Source organism: Sparus aurata, chromosome 22 (genome assembly GCF_900880675.1).
Source record: "Sparus aurata chromosome 22, fSpaAur1.1, whole genome shotgun sequence".
Classification (NCBI taxonomy): Eukaryota; Metazoa; Chordata; class Actinopteri; order Spariformes; family Sparidae; genus Sparus; species Sparus aurata.
Window position 1 is genome coordinate 30354500 of NC_044208.1, and position 21830 is coordinate 30376329.

The 21830-nt window shown below is 45.2% G+C and overlaps 2 protein-coding genes across 11 annotated transcripts in view; both read left to right on the plus strand.

The window, feature by feature from the left end:
- Positions 1 to 16483, plus strand: part of arid1b (AT-rich interactive domain 1B) — a 36635-nt gene extending 20152 nt beyond the window's left edge. For 5 of the 9 annotated variants that reach the window (XM_030405322.1, XM_030405316.1, XM_030405318.1 and 2 more), the window contains 14 exons: positions 23 to 168; positions 254 to 363; positions 4078 to 4218; positions 7121 to 7330; positions 7751 to 7970; positions 9380 to 9515; positions 10257 to 10423; positions 11008 to 11152; positions 11349 to 11462; positions 11558 to 11639; positions 11924 to 12680; positions 12777 to 12907; positions 13483 to 14164; positions 14410 to 16483. In XM_030405322.1, the coding sequence (XP_030261182.1) occupies positions 23 to 168; positions 254 to 363; positions 4078 to 4218; positions 7121 to 7330; positions 7751 to 7970; positions 9380 to 9515; positions 10257 to 10423; positions 11008 to 11152; positions 11349 to 11462; positions 11558 to 11639; positions 11924 to 12680; positions 12777 to 12907; positions 13483 to 14164; positions 14410 to 15437 (4069 nt within the window). In that variant the 3' untranslated portion in view covers positions 15438 to 16483. The remainder of the gene's footprint in view (positions 1 to 22; positions 169 to 253; positions 364 to 4077; positions 4219 to 7120; positions 7331 to 7750; positions 7971 to 9379; positions 9516 to 10256; positions 10424 to 11007; positions 11153 to 11348; positions 11463 to 11557; positions 11640 to 11923; positions 12681 to 12776; positions 12908 to 13482; positions 14165 to 14409) is intronic. The other 4 variants (XM_030405314.1, XM_030405315.1, XM_030405323.1 and 1 more) reach the window with 4 other exon arrangements.
- The window catches only part of LOC115574089 (NACHT, LRR and PYD domains-containing protein 14-like), a 915401-nt gene that overhangs the window by 888127 nt on the left and 5444 nt on the right, over positions 1 to 21830 (plus strand). The window contains exon 1 of one of the 2 annotated variants that reach the window (XM_030405332.1): positions 16606 to 19489. The exons of the other annotated variant lie outside the window; for it this stretch is intronic. The gene's annotated coding sequence lies outside the window, so the exon portion shown is untranslated. Of the gene's footprint in view, positions 1 to 16605; positions 19490 to 21830 lie in introns of those variants that run through there. 2 annotated transcript variants of the gene reach the window in all.

The following is a 21830-nucleotide window of genomic DNA, read 5'->3' on the forward strand; positions in this document are numbered from 1 at the left end:
CCTTTTCTTCTGTGGTGTCCAGGCAGGGCAGCTATCTGGGCATGGCACCGATGGGAGGAATGGGCCCTGGCGGTCCTGGAGGCCCTGCAGGTCACTACAGCCAGCAACCAGGCAGCAACTCTGGGAGGATGACACCGCAGGGACCCCCCTACAACGCCCCGTCCTCAGGTAGGACCATAGATCTCAGCGCCTGTTAGCATCAGGAGTATTTATTGGAACAGTTTCATTAATGACCTCGTGGTTTGTCTGTCAGGCCCCATGATGATGCCAGCAGAGGGGATTGGAGCTCATCCAGATGTCAAGCAGAGGGTTGAGCTCAGTAAGGAGGGAGTCTGTCCTGCCACCGAACCACCCAAACCCAAGGTGCGTCCTTTGGCTTTGTTGACCAATCACAGAGGCTGTTTGCTCTGCAGATCACGCCAGCTCACAGCATGCTCTAACAGATGCATGTGTGCTGAGTTTAATGCAAGAATGCATCCTAACAGCACTGATACAGGTGTTTCAGTGGCAGCTGTGAGTATTAGTGAAGCACTTTGGATGCAGATTAATAATCCCTGCAGTGTGTTCTGGACCTCATCCAGATTCCTGAAGTTCCAGTCTTCTTTTTGGACTTCATGGAGGCAACATGATCAGATCCCTGAACACCTTTATACATCTGGTTCCCCTCTGAACTAAATTTGTGAGCTTGTGGCCAAAACACAGTTGTTCAGCGTCCTATGAGGACTTACTCACAGCTGTAGGAGTGGTTCAGGGTGTGACGACCAGCGAGAGAAACGCATGTTGGTTTGAAAACAACAATGGCGGATCCTCCAGAGGTTAGCGTAGCTGCTTTAGCATCAGGTGTAAAAATACAGGAGAGTTTATTTAATTGAAGAAGAGCAAAGAACAACTCTGAAGAAATGATGTTTTTACTCTTCTCTCCACTGATTTCAGTTTCTAGCTGACTCTCCTACAATTGGCCTGATTGGTTGGTGGTTAGACGGATGGTCCGTCCAACCACTTGCCAATTATTTCTTGAAAGTGCCTTTTCCAAATAGTTTCCAGATCGTTTCATGTATCAACAACTTATCTGGTGTGAGGACCAGCGAGGGAAGTGTGCTGTTTGCTTGGAAACAACAATGGCAGGTCCTCCAGAGGTTAGCGTAGCCGCTGTAGCATCAGAACTGAAGAGTATCTCTTCAGAGGAAACATCCCTGGAGAGCCACCGAAAGCTTCTCTTGGAGGAAAAGATGTTTTTGTTCTTCAGTCAGAGTTTGATTTACCAGCTGGCTCCACTGGTGGCAGCGCTTTACTACTATTGATCTGATTGGTTGAAGTAAGTTAGACAGATGGTTCATCTGATCGCCTGCCGAGGATTTTTTGAAAGTGTCGGCCCTTTTTCCAAACAGTAGGAACAACTAGATGAAGCTATGTGAAGCCCAGACACCCCTCAAAGAAGTATTATTGATTTGTGTTCCCAGACCTCCGGACTTCAAGGTTTGGATGTGGAAAACGTGTATGAATCGTGTAGTGAGACACTCAGTGGTAGTGACGTTTTCGTCGTCTGTCTGTGCTCATCTGTGAAGATTAAGTATCATAAACTTGTGTTTGTAACAGAGATTATTTTCTGTAATAATCCAAAAACCAATTCAATAATCTCACAAGGTTCTTGTGGATGGAACCAGGTGCTAACTTCAGGGTCAGCTACAAAAATATGTCAGATTTCACATTTCACATCACCTTTTTTTATTGATTGCTATCAGGATGCTGAGAGATTTTCTCCCTAACCGCAGCTTTAATATGACTGAAAAGGAGCAGTCTGTAGTTTTGGTGGAGGAATGTTAATGAGCAGAGAAAAATCCTCATCAGCTGATAAACTAACTAAATAGTTGTTGGCCTGTGTGACTTGGAAAAAGAGTTTAAGGATGTTTCTTGTTAAATTAATCAACTTATATGAGCCATATGAGACAGACACAACAGAAGGTTTTATAAACAGCATCTGTCAGACTTTGTTGGCAGCTTGTGGAAGTAAACTGTCATCCAGGTTGACTTGTTCACTTTTTAGAGTGGAGTCTGTTTGTTCCAGGAGAAGTTTGAGTAGTTGGCGCTCCTCATTTTGTTCGACAGTATTGATCAATTTGTTTCCAGCAGCATGGTGTTCGTTACACTTCATCTGGGTTTGGCTGCTTTGGAGTAGTTATAGAAAACCCAAAAATAACCAGTTCCTGCCAACATGAGCCAGAGAGTCATGAGTTCCTTCAGACGCAGCTTCTGTTGAGAGTTTTTCTTCTTCTCCTGCGTGTTTTATCTTGTTTTCCCCCCTTGTTTAGTTCACTCTCAGCTCAGCAGCTGGAGAGTTTTGAAAGCTCTGACTTCTCCTCCTCGCTGCTCTCCTTTGACTTGCCTCGCCTCATTATCCTGTAGTGAAGAGTTGGCCTTGATCACAGATCTGTGCAGGATGGAGATCTGGCGGTCGGGGTTACGTGAGACGACTCGTCTTTGTCTCTGCTGCGACTCGGCTTCACTTGATGACTTTGTGTGTGCAGTTTGTCGAGGAGTTGCTCTGGAGTGTTTCTCTAGAGACGCCGTGTTGCTGCTAATTTTTGCTGCTTCGTGTTTTGTGCTGAAGCAGTTTGCTCAGAGTTTGATGCTTTGCAGGTTAGGTGTGGGCTTTTTTTTTCATGTAAGCTGTCAGAGAGAACTCAGAATAGATGTGAGACAACAGGGTGGAAACTTTAAAGTCTAGAAGCTCAGTTGGCTGTTAGAAATCATAACATATTTTCTCAGATAACTCGATTGATTTCGGAGAATAACTCAAAATAACAGCAGAGGTGAGCACCTGCCTGTTGTGTTGCTGAAAGGTGACATCTGTGTCAATTTGCATTTACACATCATCTTAAATTACCTTCAGGCGCGTTATGAGAGATAAATCATTCATTAAACTTAAAGGGGAAATACTAAAGATAAGGCCAGAACTTTAGTTCGAAACAGTCAAAACATGAGCTAAGATTAAAAACACAATATATTATGTGAAAGACGTCTTTGTTCTCTGTTTCAGAGATGTCTACTGAAGTTAGCATGCTAACTAGCTAGCCCCGGCCTGTCCTGTCTCCTAACATCACTTTGTGGCTCAAGAGATGATAGTGACAGCTACATGTGCTGTGTCTCAGTTCAGGTCTGCATCCTTTGGAGGCATTTGAAGGCCAATGTGAAGGCTGTCCCAATCCTCCAGATGCTCCTCCTTCTCCCTGTTTTTGGAGGATGTACAGTTACAATCCTTTGTAGCCTCACATAACCCAAGATTTGCCAAGAAAATGGCGTAGATCGTCACTTTCGCGGGCCTGGGCAGCAGAAATTGTGTTGTAAGGGTAAAACATCTGGTGACGCAACCAGGAAATGCTCCAAAGGCTAGACCGTCACATTTAACAACGGCTGACGAGGTTAACAAGGTCTCTCTGAAGGACTCACCTTCAAAGACCACAAAGGCCGAGTCCTTCAGAGGATGCAGACCCTGAACTGAGACACAGCAACAGTTTCAGTCAAGAAAGGAAATATTTTAATACATCTGTACGTAGTCATAGTCCTGCTCTGGTTGCTGTGAATCACCTCTGTCTTCTCACTGACCTCCGTCACTCTCGGATGCTGAGTTCAGGCCCGGTCTGCTGTCAGGGCCACTTAGCTCTACAGCTAACTGAGCTACGAGCTAACAGCAGCTGGTCGCGATGGCAGATAGTTCAATGAGCAGCAGTTAGCGGTTCCACCTTTTTAAGTCAGTTACTTGACTGAAGGTTTGGTCGTCTGAGGGTTGATAACCAGACTTGTTTGTTGTGTGTTGCTTTCTGCCTGCCGTGTGATTTAATGAGCAACGTGAACCTGTCGACCTGCTGCCAGCTGCTAAATACTAACGCTAAAGGTTTTCACTGTCGGCTTGTCCGCTCTGTGAATGTCGAGCTGTGTGTGTGCTCTTTGAAACGTTACAACAAATCTCTCTTTCTGTATATTTTATTTATTTGTACTCGGCCGTCCTGATGTCCCCTCACCACATGGCTCTGTTCTGTGTGTGTGTGTGTGTGTGTGTGTGTGTGTTTTGTGTCACAGGACAGCTACAGCTCTCAGTGTGTGTCCAAGCCCCCCACTCCCTCCCCCATGTCCCCCAGCTCAGCTAGTCTGTCCTCCTGTCACGGGGAGGACAGTGATAGCATTAGCAGCCCCGCCTGGCCCAAGACGTCAACCAGCCCCGTAAGTGCAACGCAAAGCACATTTATTTGGTGTATTTGTTTTTTTTTTTGTTCGACGGCTGTTCACCTTCATCACCTACTTCCTGCTGCTGATGTGTGAAAACCTCGTAACTCCAGATTCTGTTGCTTTCAGTCCGACTCTGTTTATAAACCATGTTGAAGTCACACGTTTCCTTTATTTAAGTTAGTTTAGTTTACAACATGTGACTTTTTGGAGATGCAAGGTTTTCATTGGATGAAACAGCATCGTGCTTCCGTCTGATATAAAGTACAAAATCTGCCTTTTTTAAAATTGTTTTTATTGTTTTTTTCACATCGCAGTCTGACTTTGTTCATGTTAAACGTGAGACTTTCTCATTTTAAAAGAATCCATGGAGTTCAGGTTCAAATCAAACTTTCTGATTTAAAAACGGAATCGTCTGCTTCTTAATTTGACAAAATTGTTAGATTTGTTAGAGCTCCTGTGACTTTATAATGAGATCCGATCACTGATTCAGAGGTGGTCTGACCACATGAGACCACGTTTACATACGCAGGTTTGATGGAGGCGTTATTCACTTTAATCGCCATTACTCGCTCAGCACCCAGCTGGGTGACGTCAGCTTCCAGCCCTACCTGAGGCCGACAGGTGTCCAGGTCGCATATGTCCGTCCAAAATCAATAAATAGTAACTGTGAGCAGCATGTAGATGAAGACTGAATGAATCTGTTTTACCACGTTAGTATGAACCCAGAAGAAAGATTTCTGATCTAATGTAATAAACATCATAGTGTAAAAAGTCTGAACTCGTGTTTCATCGGGTCTGTCGGCCAGACGACAAGCAAACTACTTTTAAAAAGCTTTTTCCCTGATGGAGTTCAGATCGATCAGAGCTATGCTGTGCTGAGACACATTTAAATGACTTACCAGGTAGTCTGACTTCCTCGCTCACTTCCCTCCTCGCCAGCTCTGTGTTTGCCTTGTCTCAGTGCAGCAGATGTGTCATCGTACAGCTCTGTGTGTCTGCAAACAGCCATGATTACTGATCACTATCCTCTCGTCCATCGTTGTTCAATGTCCGGACATCAGTGACATTAACAAGACGTCGCTGATAGACTTTCACAACACAGCGTCACCAGAAATCTCACTTCAGTTCATTATTTTCAACTTGCAGATTTGCATCTCCCTTTCAGCACACATCGTGTTTTTCAAGGTTTTTTCAGAAGTTGAGATATTCTCAGCTTTGCAGCGTAAGCGATGGAGTTGCACCATTTTCTATATTTATAATGTTTTACGTCTTGTTGAGATCAGCTACCTAGAATGTGGGAAAGACTTCCATTTCTGTCAGTTGACTTCAGCTGGATTCATAAAAAAACGTGATCAAAAAATTGGACATCTTTATGAAAGAGTGAGAAACAGTTTATGAATCAACCAAAGCTTTGAAAACACGAGAAAGACGAACTGGACTTTTAATAGTTAAAACTGTTTTTAATGAGAAAGTCTCTCAGTTTGAGCTGTGACTTTGCTGTCGGCCATCTTTGTTTCTGTGTCAGTTTTCATTCAGCTGTGACGAGTTCAGCGGTCGATCGTCTGTTTGTGTTTTCAGTTCTGACATTCTGCCACAGTGCCGCCCAACCTACTCAGACGGAGCTGGTTCCTGTAGTTTAAAACGACTTCACGTAATGTTTTTCAGCACAAAGGGACTGAAATCAAGGACGTCTGATCAGCATCATTTTATTAAAGAATACACCAGAAATATGTTAAACTCGTGCTGATATAAATGATGAAGTGTCGTGGTCCACAGAACAGTTCTGGAGCTTCTCAGTAAACAGAGTTGCAGAATTCTGCTGAACAACTGAAGCAGCTGAGACTTGATTTAAACATCAGAAGTCTCCATCAGCTCGTCTGCTGTGATCTCAGTCTGCAGCAGAGAACACATCACTAACTGATCTGAGGAGATGTTCGTTTTAAATCAAGTCTCCAGCTTTTCATCATCATGGAGGGAGGAGATGATGACTGAGTTTACATTTTTGGGCGAACTGTTCCTTTAGATAAAATGATGCTCATCCTTGAGGTCATTGTTTATGAACTTTGCCCACAAGCCAGACTTTAAAACAACTCACTGCCCTGTAAACAATGTTTTTTGATGTGTGAATACATTTACAGAACAAAAACTGAGTCATCAGCTTTTAAACTGAAGGAAATGTTTTGACTCCACTGACTCTCAGTTGACTCAGTGTTTGGATGAACATGTATTCTGCACTGAAGTGAGGAAGGCGGGGTCGCACTGTGGCTTTGTGTCATTGTGATGTGACCGTACGTGTCTGTTGTGTCGGACTGCACAATAAAAAAACAAAACATTTTAACTTCAGCTTGACTTGTTCTCCAGCCACGTGTAACCAGATTTACCAACAGATGTTTACAAATATGAAACGTGTGCAACTTTTTGCTGTAGTGATACATTTTAATTATAAATGACGGATTAATAAATGGCTAGACAAACCAAAATATTGTGTTCGTCACCTGTTCAACGCAAAACATGTTTTCCATCCTGAAAATTCAAAATCATTTGAGACTTAATAAATTGGTTCCATAAGCCTGCACATGTAAAGTATTGATATTTAAAGGCTCAGTTCACCCAATAACAGATGAATATCTACTGACATCTCTCCAGTCAGATAGTTTTGGTTTCATGTGATAACTGCCTCTAACTCAGGACGATGAAAGTGAGTGGACGTCTCTGTATCTTAGTACACTTTATTGAAATACGTGATGGATGGAAGAAAACAAGTGTCAGACTCTGGTGGATTTTGGCTGGTACGTTAGTCTGCTGTGTGATTGTTGGTGGTCTTATTGTGCAGTCCTTCTCTGGTTGGTCTGTAAACTGGATGCTGACCGTGGTCTCCATGTTTCGGTCTCTCCAGAAGCCCAGCGTGGCCACCATGACCAACGAGAAGATCACTCTCATCTATGAGATGGGCTCTGAGCCCGAGAGGAGGTTGTGGGTCGACCGGTACCTGTCCTTCATGGAGGAGAGGGGGACGCCCGTCCCAAACCTGCCCGCCGTCGGAAAGAAACCTCTGGACCTCTGCAGACTCTACCTGGCTGTCCGAGAGATCGGAGGCCTGGCCATGGTGAGACGTCAGTTAGAGCATAAGACTTATTTTTTGTGTGTTTGATTATTTTCATCTGCTTTGTGATTGAATGTGTATTTTATTTTTAGCCATTTCATTATTGTTGTTCATTACTAATTAAAGGCGAGAGCTGTAATTTAAGACGTCTTACAGTAAATATTAATCTGCTGATTATTTTCTTGATTAATCGTCTGGTTTAAAAAACAAACAAATGGACAGTGTCAGTTAACATTCACAAAGTGACTGATTAAACATTCAGATTGAGTTTCAGTTCATACTGATTGTTAATAAACACCAGAGATTTCACAAAGAAACATGTAGCCCACATTTTTATAAACATCTTTGTTTTCAGCTGGTTTGTTGCTGCTTCTTGTCTGTTTTTATGTTGGTTTGACGATGAATTCTTCTCCTCCTCCTCAGGTGAATAAAAATAAGAAGTGGAGGGAGTTGTCGTCACAGTTGAACGTGGGGACGTCCAGCAGCTCGGCCAGCTCTCTGAAGAAGCAGTACATCCAGTACCTGTTCGCCTACGAGTGTAAGGTGGAGCGAGGGGAGGAGCCTCCACCTGAGGCCCTGGGACCCACCGGAGACACCAAGAAACCTCCGTCACTCCAAGCCAAGATCCAGCCGCCCTCCCCAGGTGAGGAATCACCTGTTTTCTTAAAGGAGTTAACCACAGCAAGTACTACACATCCTGTAAGATTCTCATAACTCTGAAGAAACCTGTGAGGTTCGTCCCGGTGTGTCAAGGTATGAACATGAGGAGGTGTGTCAACATAGTCCCCACAAGCACTAAAAACAAGAATATTAATGTGGACCCTACAAACACTTAACTAGTGTAATTAAATGGTCCCCATAAAGAATAAAAACAAGAAGCCGATTGAGGGGGCGCCTCAGAAACTGTTCACAAGTTTATTAAGTTGTTTAAAACTGAAAAAAGTGTAGATAGGTGGAAGAAGAAGACGAAGGAGCGCACACACACACACACACGACATTACCCTGATATATTTCTAACTTAAGGCTTCAAACTATGTTGTGTCGAGCCTTCTTAGTGTTTTAAAAATAGTGATCTTGATGCTAACATAGTATTTGCTTCAGCACTCAATTGAAAATGATTTTCACACGAAAATATGGTAAATCTTAAAAGTGGAGCTTTCATCGTAATTATGCTTTTTAAACGAACGTTTGACTCGGATACGTTCACAAAAAGACCCTTGGTTTCACTTTAAACAGTGGTCCTCACTATGTAACCAGTAAAAGAACACACACACACACACACACACACTCACTTGTGATGATGTAACAGCGGAGCAGAGTGAGTTGTGAGGCATGAGAGGAGAGTGTGAATGTAAACAATAGTGACCTCAATCTGACCTAATTCCCACGATGCCTCTCTCTCTCTGTCTGTGTTTTAATGGTATTCTAGGAACAATCTGACATCACCGTGTTGGAGCATCATAATCAGTGTAGCTCAGGGAACCTTAAAACGTATTTTACTGCAGTCATGTGTGTGATCTGTCCACGGATATTTGCCCTACTTGTCTTTCCAAGATGGCTAACGTGTTTGCACATGTGCCACTCAGATCGGGTGGTGACAGTCCTGTTAGCCGAGTCAGCCCTGGGGTGCTACGAGCCGACCCACCTCGGTACCAAACTCCCCGTCCCTCCATCTTCTCTGTGGCTGAGCTGCTCCGTCCCGGTTTGACTGCCGGTCTGGTCAGAGTCAGTGGAAGGACGTAACTCGCATTCATCGCTATTGACTACTGTTAACATCAATCAGTATCTGTAATAAGTCCCACCCACGCAGATTTGTTGAAGCAGCTGTTTCATGTATTCAGGAAGCTGTGAGCCCCCAAAACTGGAGCCCACAAGGACTAAAATATCCATCCTGCTCCAGAAGACTTAGAGTTTTGTTGTTCCCGGTTGCTGCTGGTCCTCCTGTTTTTTGGGGTTTTTATAAACATGTCTGAGTAACTGCAGTGTGACGTCACATGATGACACGTAACGCTTGTTCTCAGCAGGTTATCTGTCTGGTCTGTATCTCTGCAGCCAACTCGGGCTCCCTGCAGGGCCCCAACACCCCTCAGTCAAGCAGCAGCTCCCTGACCGAAGCCCCCGGAGACCTGAAGCCCCCGACCTCCGTCTCCACCCCGCACAGCCAGATGGGCCCCCAGCCTGGAAACAGGTATATCTTGAGTGTAGTTTGGAGCATTTGGTTAAACTGTCAGTCTGATTCTCAAATGATCTGCTGGAACCTGGTACAGTTTGAGGAAGATACAAAATCCACAGATAGATGTCAGACAGTAAAGAGATCGACACTTTACAGAGATGCAAAGAGAGGTGTCTTTTACAACAACAGCTTGACTTTATCCTGGTCTCTTTTTGACAAGTCGAATGATATTCTCCAGAAACAGACAACAAACAGCAGCCTTCAGTGATTCAGCAATGAACAACAAAAGACACAAATTCAGTTTGTTACAAAGTTCAGTTTCTCAAATCTGTCAGGAGTGAACCCTCTTAAAAATCTAATTATTAAAGGATCTCTGGAAAATAAAATCGACCAACATGTCCGAGAAGAATCTTGAAATCACGCTGCAGGCGAACGCTAAGCTATAAGCTAGCTGCAGGCAAATGCTCAGCTAGCTGCAGGCTAATGCTCAGCTAGCTGCAGGCTAACGCTAAGGTAGCTGTGTTGTCTCTGAAGTGTTGTATTTTTTCCTTCAGCAGGGCTGGAGGGAAAGAAAAAGACTGTATTGATGATCAAAATTGAATCCTGTTCAGATTGAACTTGCTTTCAGTATTTCCAGTTGATCATTTCTCTTAGTTACATTATTTTATGATGCAAATTTTAAAAAATCTCATTCTTGTGCACATCGTATGAATATTTTGAATTTCTGTTCTCATGTTCTGCTGTTGTTTCTCTCAGGAACGTGGGAGGAGTGAGCATCCACGACCCGTTCTCTGAAGGCAGCGATCCAGCCTTCCACAACAAGCGAGGTGGCGCCCCCTACCAGCAGGGAGGAGGCCCAGCAGACCCCTCAATGAGGATGCAGTATGATGCCAACAAAGACCCGTACGGAGGACCAAGGAAAGGTGAGGAGTGGACACATCAGACCACATTGGTTGACCACAACCATTGAACTGGTAACCACAATATCACCAAACTCCCTTAACAAATGTAGTGATTTTAAGAGTATCTGAGTTTGGAAGAACTCTAATAACTTTGGAAACACTCTCTCTGACAGATTTGTCATTGTTATCATCAGCAAATTTTCTACGTTAAGTTTTCTTTCTTTGTCTTCTGCCCAGCTGACCCAGGATGTGAAGTAAAACCAGTAAACCAGTAAAACAACAACAGCAGCAGCAGCTGTGTGGAAATGGACTCGTGCTGCTTTATATTCAGGGCTTTAATAACAGTTTTTACGCTCTGCTGCTCCCTGGTGGTCAAAACCTCCCTGTTTTATCATCAGTCAGTGATATTTTAGCCTGTGTGCTCATATTGCATTCACATTACATCACCACTGAGCACTTTCTGGGTTTTGATTAACAGTAGTATATTGTAGACAAGTTAATGAAATAAACAACTGAACCAAACAAGTTTTCTATGACTCAGAGTAGCTGTCCTTTTAAACTTCCATCTAATTCAATTGTGTTGTTTATTTCTTATTTTTCTTCAGGTCCGGGGCCCGGTGAGGCCTTTGGTCCTGGTCAGATGCCTGGCGGTGCCATGCAGGACATGTACCCCCGCGGGCCGCCCTCTGGGCCCCTGACAGGGATGGGCCCCAGGCCCCAGTACCCCTACGGGCCCGGCTACGAGCGGAGGTAAACTGATCAGACATCAGATCAGGGCAGAATTTGTACATGATTGTAGTGTTTGTATTCTGTGCATAGTTCTTCTTCTTTTTCTTCTTCTTCGTCTTCCTCTGACTCTTCTTATTCTTCTTCTCTTTCTTCTTCTTTCTCCTTCGTCTTCTTCTTTTGATTTGGAATAAAAATGTTGTCTTCTTGTGTCCTGCAGGCCGGATCATGTGATGGGGCCTGAGGGAGGCATGGCGCCCCCTGGAGGACAGAACAACATGGGTCCGTCTGGAAACGAGGCCGGCATGTACCCCAACAGATACCCCCATCAGAGGTGACAGAGGACAGTTTGAAAGTGTTCGCTTGAGTTTTTTGTCTGCATGTATTTTAAATGAAGGTGTGAATATTAATTCTGCTCCGTCTCTTCAGGCCCGGACACGATGGTTATGGGCAGCAGTATCCTCACAGCATGGCCTACAGTTCCCATCAGCCCCTGTACCCTCAGCAGCAGGTGATAATAGATGAAAAGATTATAGATTTATATATTTTGTATTTATGTGTAAAATAATTCTGTCTAAATCTTTTTAAAATCACCACAGAACTGAAATGTATCAAAGTCGAAATCCACATTCACAAATTCTCTGAACTGTAAAAAATCTGACATGAAAACAAGTCCTGCCGTGTTCTGACCAATCAGGATCTCTGTCCTGGTATCAACATCCATCCTGGCTGATCCGATCACAGGTGGACAGCTCGAAGTGCAGGTATGAACTTTTCTCTGTCGTGTGTCTGCAGGGTTACAAGCGTCCGATGGAGGCTCTGTATCCTCCTGCGAAGCGTCATGAAGGCGAAGCGTTTGGCGTGCAGCAGTTCGGCTCTCAGCAGCCTGACATGTTCGGGCCCTACGGCGGAGGAGGAGGGGCCTACATGGGCCCCGAGCGGCGGCCGGTCCAGGGCCAGTACCCGTACCAATACCCACGGGAACGGCCTCCACAGCACGCCATGATGGGCTCAGGATCGCCAGCGGTGTCTGGGGGTCCCGGGGACGGGCCGCAGGCCAACATGTGGCACCCCAGGACTGACATAGGCTACACATACAGCCGGCAGGGCCAGGGGCCCCCGTACCCCGGAATGGGCCGAGGAGATGACCAGGAGGGCCGAGCCCCCCAGGACAGCCAGTGGCCCCCCAGTCATCCAGGCCAGCGGCAGCCACCATACCCCCCGCACTCCTCGTCCTCCTCACCCTCGATGCCCCCCATGCCCTCCAGACAGCCTCCCGCCTCCTTCCAGGCCACGCCCACTGTCCCCAACCATGTGGCTCGCTCTCACAGCCCCTCCTCCTTCCCCCGGCCTGTGGGGGGCTCTCTGTCCCCCAACAGCACCCCCTACCTGCCCTCCATGAAAAAGCCGGTGCATCCAGGTGTCCCCCCCGGACCCCCACCCGCTCAGAGCCTCCACCTCATCAACAGGGAGGTCACCTTCCCCCCCGGCTCTGTGGAGGCCACACCCCCCAAACTGAAGCCCCGACGCCGGCTCAATGCCAAGGACATAGGTGAGACCACACACACACACACACACACACACACACACACACACACACACAGCTCTCCGTAGTTCTGTAACTCTGGGATTTATCTTGTCCAATCAGGAACCCCGGAGGCGTGGCGGGTGATGATGTCACTGAAGTCCGGCCTGTTGGCAGAGAGCACCTGGGCTCTGGACACCATCAACATCCTGCTGTATGACGACAGCACTGTGGGCTCCTTCAGCCTCACACAGGTCAGACACACGCACACACACAAACACACACACACGCACGCACACACACGCATGCACGTGCGCTCACACACACACACACACATAACCGTTCAAACCAAGTCTTCCCTTTCAATGAGTCCTTTGAAGTTGTGACGAAGCCCAACATGTCTGCTGGTGACTAATTTACCTTCAGTCAACTAATAAACTAATGGTTGCTTCCATTGCTCACATAAGATTTTTAACATTTTGATACAAATATTGTAATTGAACAATTCCCCGACATCAGTCAGCAAATCTGCTGCTTATTACCTTTAACTATGTTCACCACAACATCACCAGACTCCCTTAACAAATGAAGTGATTTTAAGAGATGTTTCATGAGGAGAAACTGAACAAACTTCATGAATAGGTACGACAAATTCTAAATCATTGTGTCCTTCTTGTAAGTTCAGCATTCAATCAGAACCTGAAGTTGTTTTATTCCTTGTAGAAAGTGTCAGTTTGTGCAGCATGTCTGTACCAGCCTGTTCTGGTTAAAGTTTAAGATTCTGTGTGAGTAGTCAATGATCCGCTGACCTCCTCCTGTCCTCCTGCAGCTGCCTGGTTTCCTCGAGCTCATCGTGGAGTTTTACCGCCGCTGCCTCATCCAGATCTTCGGTATCCTGGAGGAGTATGAGGTGGGAACCGAGGGCCAGAGGACCCTGCTGGGACCCCTGCCGAACTCCCCCGCGAAGGAGGAGGAGGTGCTGAAGGAGACGCCAGCTGCAGTCTCAGAGTCAAAAGACCAATCAGCTGAGGAGCAGAGAATACAACTGAGTTCAATGGAGGAGATGGAGGTGACGCCACCGCTACTTACAGCTTCACCCGGCATCAATGCTCAGGAGGAGGTAAAAGACGGGCAACCTGTTATCAAAGAGGAGGTGGAGGTGAAGGAGGAGCACCAGGAGCAGGCAGAGTCCCGCCCCCAACAGGCCAGCAAGTACGACAAGCTGCCAATCAAGGTAGAGGAGGATGGGGAGGAGTGGGAGGAGGTGGATGAGCGCTGGGCGGAGCTCAGCAGACCCAACGGCTTCATCAGCGGCCTCCTGCACTGGAAGGCCGGAGGAGGAGACTCTACCACTCACATCCAGACCGGAGAGTCCGCCCCAACAAAGGAGAGGGGGGGACGAGAGGAGGGGAGGAGTCAGGAGGAGGGTAAGGAGGAGGTGGAGGGAGGCGAGGAGAAGATCCTGCCAGCCGGTGAGGATACACCACCTGAAACACAAGAAGGTGAGGAAGGTGAGGAAGATGAGGAGGAGGCCAGGATAATCACTGAAACATAATTCATAGAAATGTTCTTTATTAGTTTGTATTTTATGTTTATTATTTTATTGTCAGGAAGAAAGTTCACTGAAATCAAACAGAGTTGATCTGATGTATCAGACGTTAATAAGAAAAATGGAACATGATCATTGTCATTCTGATGATCAGAATATTTCTGTTCAGTTATAAAACTGACGTTTCACTCTGTCTGTCCTCTTCAGGCTCTCAGTCGGAGGTCAGAGGTCGAAGTCCCATCAGCCAGCTGGAGGACGAGCCTCGCTGCTGGGACGAAGCTCCGCTGTCCACAGCCGAGTCGTGGCAAGACTCTCTGGCCAAACGCTGCGTCTGCATCTCCAACATCGTACGCGGCCTCTCCTTCATACCTGGCAACGACACCGACATGTCACGGCACCCGGGCCTGGTGCTGATCCTGGGCCGGCTGGTGCTCCTGCATCACCACCACCCCCGCAGGAAACGGACACCACCCAGCTACCAGCGGGAGGAGGAGCAGGGGCTGGCCTGCAGCCGGGACGAGTGGTGGTGGGACTGCCTGGCGGCGCTCCGGGAGAACACCCTGGTGACGCTGGCCAATATGTCGGGCCAGCTGGATCTGTCGCTGTACCCCGAGAACATCTGCCTGCCCATCCTGGACGGGCTGCTGCACTGGATGGTGTGCCCGTCCGCCGAGGCCCAGGACCCCTTCTCCTCATCGGGAGGCGTCTCCTCGCTCACCCCTCAGAGACTGGTGCTGGAGTGTCTGTGCAAGCTGAGCATCCAGGACTGCAACGTGGACCTGCTGCTCGCCACGCCACCCTTCAGCCGCCAGCAGAAGCTCTACGCCACGCTGGTGCGCCTCGTGGGGGAGAGGAAGAGCCAGGTGTGTCGGGAGATGGCGGTGGCCATCCTGTCCAACCTGGCGCAGGGCGACCCCACAGCAGCGCGCAGCGTCGCCCTGCAGAAGGGCAGCGTGGGAACTCTAATCGGCTTCCTGGAGGACAGCGTGGCCATGGCTCAGTACCAGCAGAGCTCGCACAGCATGCTGCACGCCGCCGCGCCACCAGAGCCACCAAGCGTCAACATGATGTGCCGTGCTGCCAAGGCGCTGCTGGCCATGGCGAGGGTGGAAGAGAACCGGACGGAGTTTGTCCTGCACGAGAGCCGGTTGCTGGACATCTCGTTGTCGGCCGCTCTCAACTCATCCGTGGCGGCCATCATGTGTGAAGTACTGTTTAAAATCGGCCGCTCGTGACACAAACACCGCCACGGAGCACGCTCAGTGGCGCTAGAAGCAGCTCCGCCCATGTGACAGACTGGCTCCTATTATATTTTTATTTAAAGAACAGAACACAAATGTTTTTACATACAAATGAATATATATAGAATATATAAAGTTCCTCGGCTCCATCCGCAAAATGTTTATTTGGGATTTTTAAGTAATTTTAATACAAAAATATTTAATACTTGTATTTTTAATTTTTTATTCTTTTGTCAGTTTGTTGTTTTGTTTTAACCAAAGTGTGACGGTGGAAAGCACTCGGGTCTCTTTGATGTTTTTAAACAGACGTGGTCGTTTCTTTCTGTTTTTGGGGGGCGGGGTTAGTTAGATTTTGGAGGCGGGGTCAGATTTATTTAAATAATGACATGTTGTAGATAGGCCTCTCTTTTCTCATGTGGTATGACAGGAAACACTGATGTTCAGTCGTGTACTTTGTTTTGGTGCAATAGGTCTGTTTGGGCGTTTTTTACTTTAAATGTGAATCATTGACCATCTGCAGTTCGACCATCAGTATTTTGCTGAACCACGACAGTATCAAGCGTCACTTTCTGTTTATTAAGAACTTTGTATGTGTCCTCCACCAATCAAATCCCACATTTCCCTCCGCCGCCATCATCCTCCTGTAAATAGACGATGTACATTTGACTCGGTGACGGTAGCTGGTGATGAATGATCTTCTGCTCACCTGAACGTTTCCCAGCAGGTGAACACTTTTTTCTGTATTTAAGGAAGAATCCTCAGTTTCAGGATATTTTGGGGGTCTGATCTGGGAGGGTGCGTTTAATTTGAGAGACTGTATGTACAGGAGGTCAAGGGGAGGGCGGGACTGTACTCATCATGTTGCTAACGGACACAACTTCAAAAACAGTTATAACAAATGTAAAGAGAGAAAAAAAAGAAAATCTCTACATCCAGAACGTCTCCTGTTTGATTTGACAGACGTTGTTTCTTCAGTATGAGATCTTTATATGTTCCACAACAAGAATAAACGTACATGAACTCTGGTTGAGCACTGTGAACGCAGCTCCGGGCTGGTTTTGTGAGAAGATCTTGAGGAAAAAACAGACGGACGGTTCATTTAGATTTTTGTTTTTTGTTCCCCAACAAAAACAAAATTGGTAGATAAAAGAAAAAAATGTGGAGAAATTATTTCTATCCTTTGACCTTCACGGCTGTTGGCGTTAAAATATAGTTGACCCTGAGAGTCACGTTCACACTTACAGTAAAACGTTTCCAGTGTAGCGTGCAGTCTGATTTATCAACGACAAATTCAAGATTTTCAGCAGTCTGAGGAGGAGACAGCAGGTCTGTTGACTCTGAAGTCTTCAACAGAAGTTGAGAACAAACGTCTTCATATCGCTTCAAGTTATTTATGTTTTGGTTTGCTGATGTAGTGGGAGAACCACAGACGTCTCCAGCTCCACGTGTTCAGACAGATTTCAATATGTGCACAGGATGATTCTGGATGCTGGAGTTGGCCTGCAGCACCAGGAGCTTATAAAGAGTCGATGTAGTCTGCTGCAGTTGTTCCCAGTGATGCTGCGACAGCTGCAACGTATACGGTTACATTCAAGAGGTTTTAAATCACAGACAACTGAACACTTCCAGGTCTCTTCAGGAACAATTACGCGTCGGATGATTGAAATGTTCCCACACAGTGTGATGCGGCAGTGCAGAAAATCTGCATGTGATTTTTCCACATGACACCTACACACACCAGGTTCACTGCAGTTTATCTGTGGTGCCGAGGTTACTTTGCAGAAACGTTACATTTCACCATCGGATTTGGTCTTTTTATGTTTTCGTGAATTTCCATCTGCATTTTATTTTATCCGAGCCGCCGGCTGATCTAAACACGGAATTAATTTATCAACAACATTGTGAATTTTTACTTTTTTAGCTAAAAGATGTTTCGCTTCCTTCATCCTCACAAGTAAATGTTAGAGAGCCGCCAAACTGAAGGGACAAAAATAATTCACAAAGATTACCGATAGCTTCTAAGATTTTTAAATAGTTTAAAAAATACTGGAGTCATGTCGGTCCAACTGGATGTCAAGAAGATCCAGAACACACAGACTTCGCTCTCATGCATACGTGATTTATTTACTTATCTAGACAAAACAAGTATGAAAGTTCATCTTTGATATTATATACATATAATCCCATGGTTCATAATTACACATAAACATAACTGAGTTAAAATGTCAAAAAATGAGTTTGATGTCGACATTTTATCTCGTAACAGAATATTATCAGAATATTTATCAAGCTTAGTTTTATTCTCCAGAGAAGAAACTCCAGACTGACTCTGTGCACAAAGCCTCGACATGTGACGTTGGTTCAGGTCCTTAACTCAGCTGCTGCTTCTGTTCCTGGGTCGGTACAGTGCAGCGCCTCGGCCCGCACACACTTTAAAATAATGTGTTGATCCTGTTTGAACTGTGTCATCAATCACACATAGGATGTTTGTCAGTTTGTCATCAAACTAATGAAACATCAGACTGTATAAAGACGACACAGCTGACAGTCTTGTCAGTGATTGTAGAGCTGCTCCTGTATATCAGCAGCTCACAGAACTGAACCAGAACGTTTTCTGACCCACTTGGCTCCATGTTGGTGAGATGATGTAGTTCAATGAGCTTTAAAACTTTAATGACAACACACTGACGTGTGAAATTCATGACCCAGTTCAACAGGATCAATAGACAAAGATTTTCAAAATAAGGCTCCATGAGGGAAACCGGAAGTGGCGTGGCCTGGTCGTACAGCGATGTAAAACTTATTACAACTTAGTTTTATGATCAGTTCACTTTAACATTTTAATACACCGAAGGTGTTACCCGAGCACACACCGCCACACACACCAACAGAGCGAGCTAACTGGCTAGCTGCTTCACGTAGAAGTCAACGGAGCAGTGTTAGCTCGTGTTAGCTCGTGTTAGCTCGACAGGTTTAACCAGCGGTCGTTACGGCCTCTGTTTAAGTATGTGACAGCTGAAGCAGCCGCTCACATGACATCGACCTTGTCAGTCGTTTAATATCAACATGAAACACGTGAAGCAGATGAAAGCAGAGCACATTCGGTTTATACGGAGAGCCGAGCTGTTGTGCAGCAGCGGTCCGCCATGTTTGTTCACACTGCGCAGGCGCGGCGGTGTGACGGGATGTTTGGGCTTTTATCTGATCGTTTCTGCTCATCGAGCTCAAAGTTGCGAATAGTTTTGAAATACTCGGTAAAAAGTCGACGAGAGGATTTAAATCTTCGACTGAGACGATGCAGGTTTCACCACCCGGAACCTTCTGATCCGGATTCTGAGTTCTGTGAGCAGTTTGTTCTCCTCTTCAGCCTGATGATGGTCTGTTTGTGACAGCAGCACATATTTACATATGACACAGTTTTCTCTTTCTTCTCTTCTTATTTATCGTCATGTGATGTTTTGGTTATTTGACAGCTTGGTTGTATCTGCTGACTGTATTTACTATTTAAACTTTTACAAGCTGCTGCTGCTCAGAAACCTTATTGAGTCTCTTCCATGATGGTGCAGAGGTTCTCTACAGTTTCACTCCAGTTCTCTACAAGTCATCCAGAATACTTCAGTTATACATAAATACATGTCAAACTCACATCACATCTCATCAGTAAGTCTGAATGTGATCAACCTGCTCCTCTGTTACAGATTTCTGATCTGAAGCTCATTACATGTCAGTTAGCACCACCTGGTGGACAGGTAGTGTAACTACACCTGTGATCAGTGACGTCTCTGACACTGACTGGGTGAGTCTGACACTCAGGCAGGTCGGGGAGACAAACAAGGAAATAGAAACTCTTCTGATTGGCTGGATTTGTACCACAGGTTGGATCGGTTCTGACGTCACACTGATGTTTTTACAGACTTGGACTCTGGAGTTATGAGGATGTGACGGCGTCCTCAGATCAGGACTGAACAGGAAGAAACGAGCAGCTTCTTCTCTCCCAGTGTTTCCTCCACACATGAAGCTGGAAAGTGTCTGTAAGTTGACCTGAGGTGAGTTCAGCAGGTGAGAATCCTTCCAGACAGGTGTGGACATGTTTGATCACCACCACTCTGCACACGTTGTGCTGTCGGTGCTCTGAACTGTTCACAGCTCAGATTATAATGTTGCTGATCGACCTGACTGAAGTGTTTTAATGTTGAAGGTGCAACAAATCAAAACACACTTCTCAGAGTGAGTCAGAGACATTTTAGTGTTTGTCTTCACTGTGTATTCTCTGACATCTGAATTTAATTTAGAGTTTTATGCTGATGTCACGATATGGATTTTATTTCAGCCAATAAACAGCCGATGATCACCTGGCTCTCGTGACTGATACCTATAAAATAACCGATAAGAGGACGCAACATTTTTATGAAAGAAGACTCGGACGTTTTATTTGATATTCCAGCTGTGATCAGGCTTTCTCCCCTCGTGTTGTGTTGTGTTGTCCACTCCAGTGACAACATGTGTGGTTCTGGTCCACGTTCTACACAGCTGCAGCAGTTTGACTTTCTGAGCGTGTTTGTTGTCGCTCTTCTTCTCTGTTTTTATTGGCTGCTCACAGAACAGCTGTAAAGGTGTGAAGCAGCACCTGCTGCACTCTGTCTCTGCGTTGTCATCTGCTGAAAACTGATAATGTAAATCTTACATTATTGGGCTGATGAGTTATAGATAGATAGAAAGATAGATCATTTTATCCCCGAAGGGGAGATTAGGTCATCATAGCGGTAGTACAAATACAATTAAAATGTAGGGGCAAATATAGATATAAAAAAGTACTCTATACAATGTGCAAACGAAACAATAGCGTACTATATACAATAAAATGCTCAAGCAGTAACAAGAATAATATAAAATACTGAGGTAACTAAAATAAGATGCTGAGCAAAGTGGAATTAAGGTGCAGTTTTATTTACAGTGATAATAATTTAAAGCGTATATAATATTTATCTGTCCGATATACATCATGCACACCAAAAATAATGCAACACATTTTAGCTTGACTCTTATTGTGTTATCCACACGTGTATATATTCACTCATGTCCCAATGTAACTCATTTTGAGTCGTGTATATTCATCTTACCAGAACTGAAACACACTTTATCTCACAGTTTCACAGTTCATATGTGAAGTCTTCAGCAGTGAGCCGACATGTGGTTACTGTTCTCGCATCAGTCGTCACGTAGACCAACGTATGAGATCTGCACCCAGAATGAGGAAGTTCAACTCTGCTGTGGTTTTGTGACTATCTATGGACACATCCTCTCACAGCTGAGGAGCTTAGAGCCATAGTCTTAGAAAAACTTTAATATCCTGTATATAAAGTAATAAATAATTGATTACTTATTACACTTCTTTTTAGTTACTTTGAACAAAATGCCCAAATTACCTCTGTAGAACATTTAAACAGCTGAGATCTGTTTGAATAAACTATGGATTCAGAGGATCACAATCTGATATATTGTCAGATGTAATAAATATTTAATTGTAGGCTCAGTCATATGAAACTCAACGCACCTGTAACTTCTATAATGTTTCCTATGATGACATGACAAGACTTTTTATTGTAGTCCACAAAACAAGGAACACATGCTGCGATTCAGGAAGGTAAATTAAAGTGCGCTCGGATCATTAGGCTTCATCAATAAGATAAGAAGCACCTTGCATTGTTGTTTGAAATCTACCATATCAGTATTATTTAAGAAGAATATTGCATTATTATTAAGGGTGTCATGATTACGAAATTAAGCCACAATTTGGAACATCGAATTAAAAAATGGAATCGTCGATGCTGCCACGCCCCGATGTCAGGTCCAGTCGGGTTGCCAAGCGGAAAAAAACACACGTGATGAAGTGCCGCAAGTCAACCTCCTCTAACTTAGCTACAGACAATCAAACGATAGCATCGCATGAGGTGTTTCTGTTACCACTAGTTGAAATGGGTACAGCGCCACCTAGCGTACCGGGTATGACATGCTTCGGCTAATAATCCGATTTTCTCACCAGCATGTATACTCGGACAATTGCAGTTGTCTGATTGAGCAGCATAGTCGAACTATCGCTCTAATTCGACTAAGCTGTGCATGTAAATGTACTGAGTTACAGGTATAGGTTCAGGAACAATGGTGGGCGTCTTAAAAGGATATTCCGGTGTAAATTTAATCCATGGTCTAAATCAACTCTCCTCCATCAGCTTCCGGGTCGGGGAAGTCCCGATGCGACGATTACCAGGTGCAGTAGAGTCCCGCGGCTCATGGATGAAAATGTATGATTATGACTCCATGGAAAAGCAATCAAAGTTCATATGTGTCTTACCTGCCAGTTTATAACAGTTATAATCGAGAGCGGAC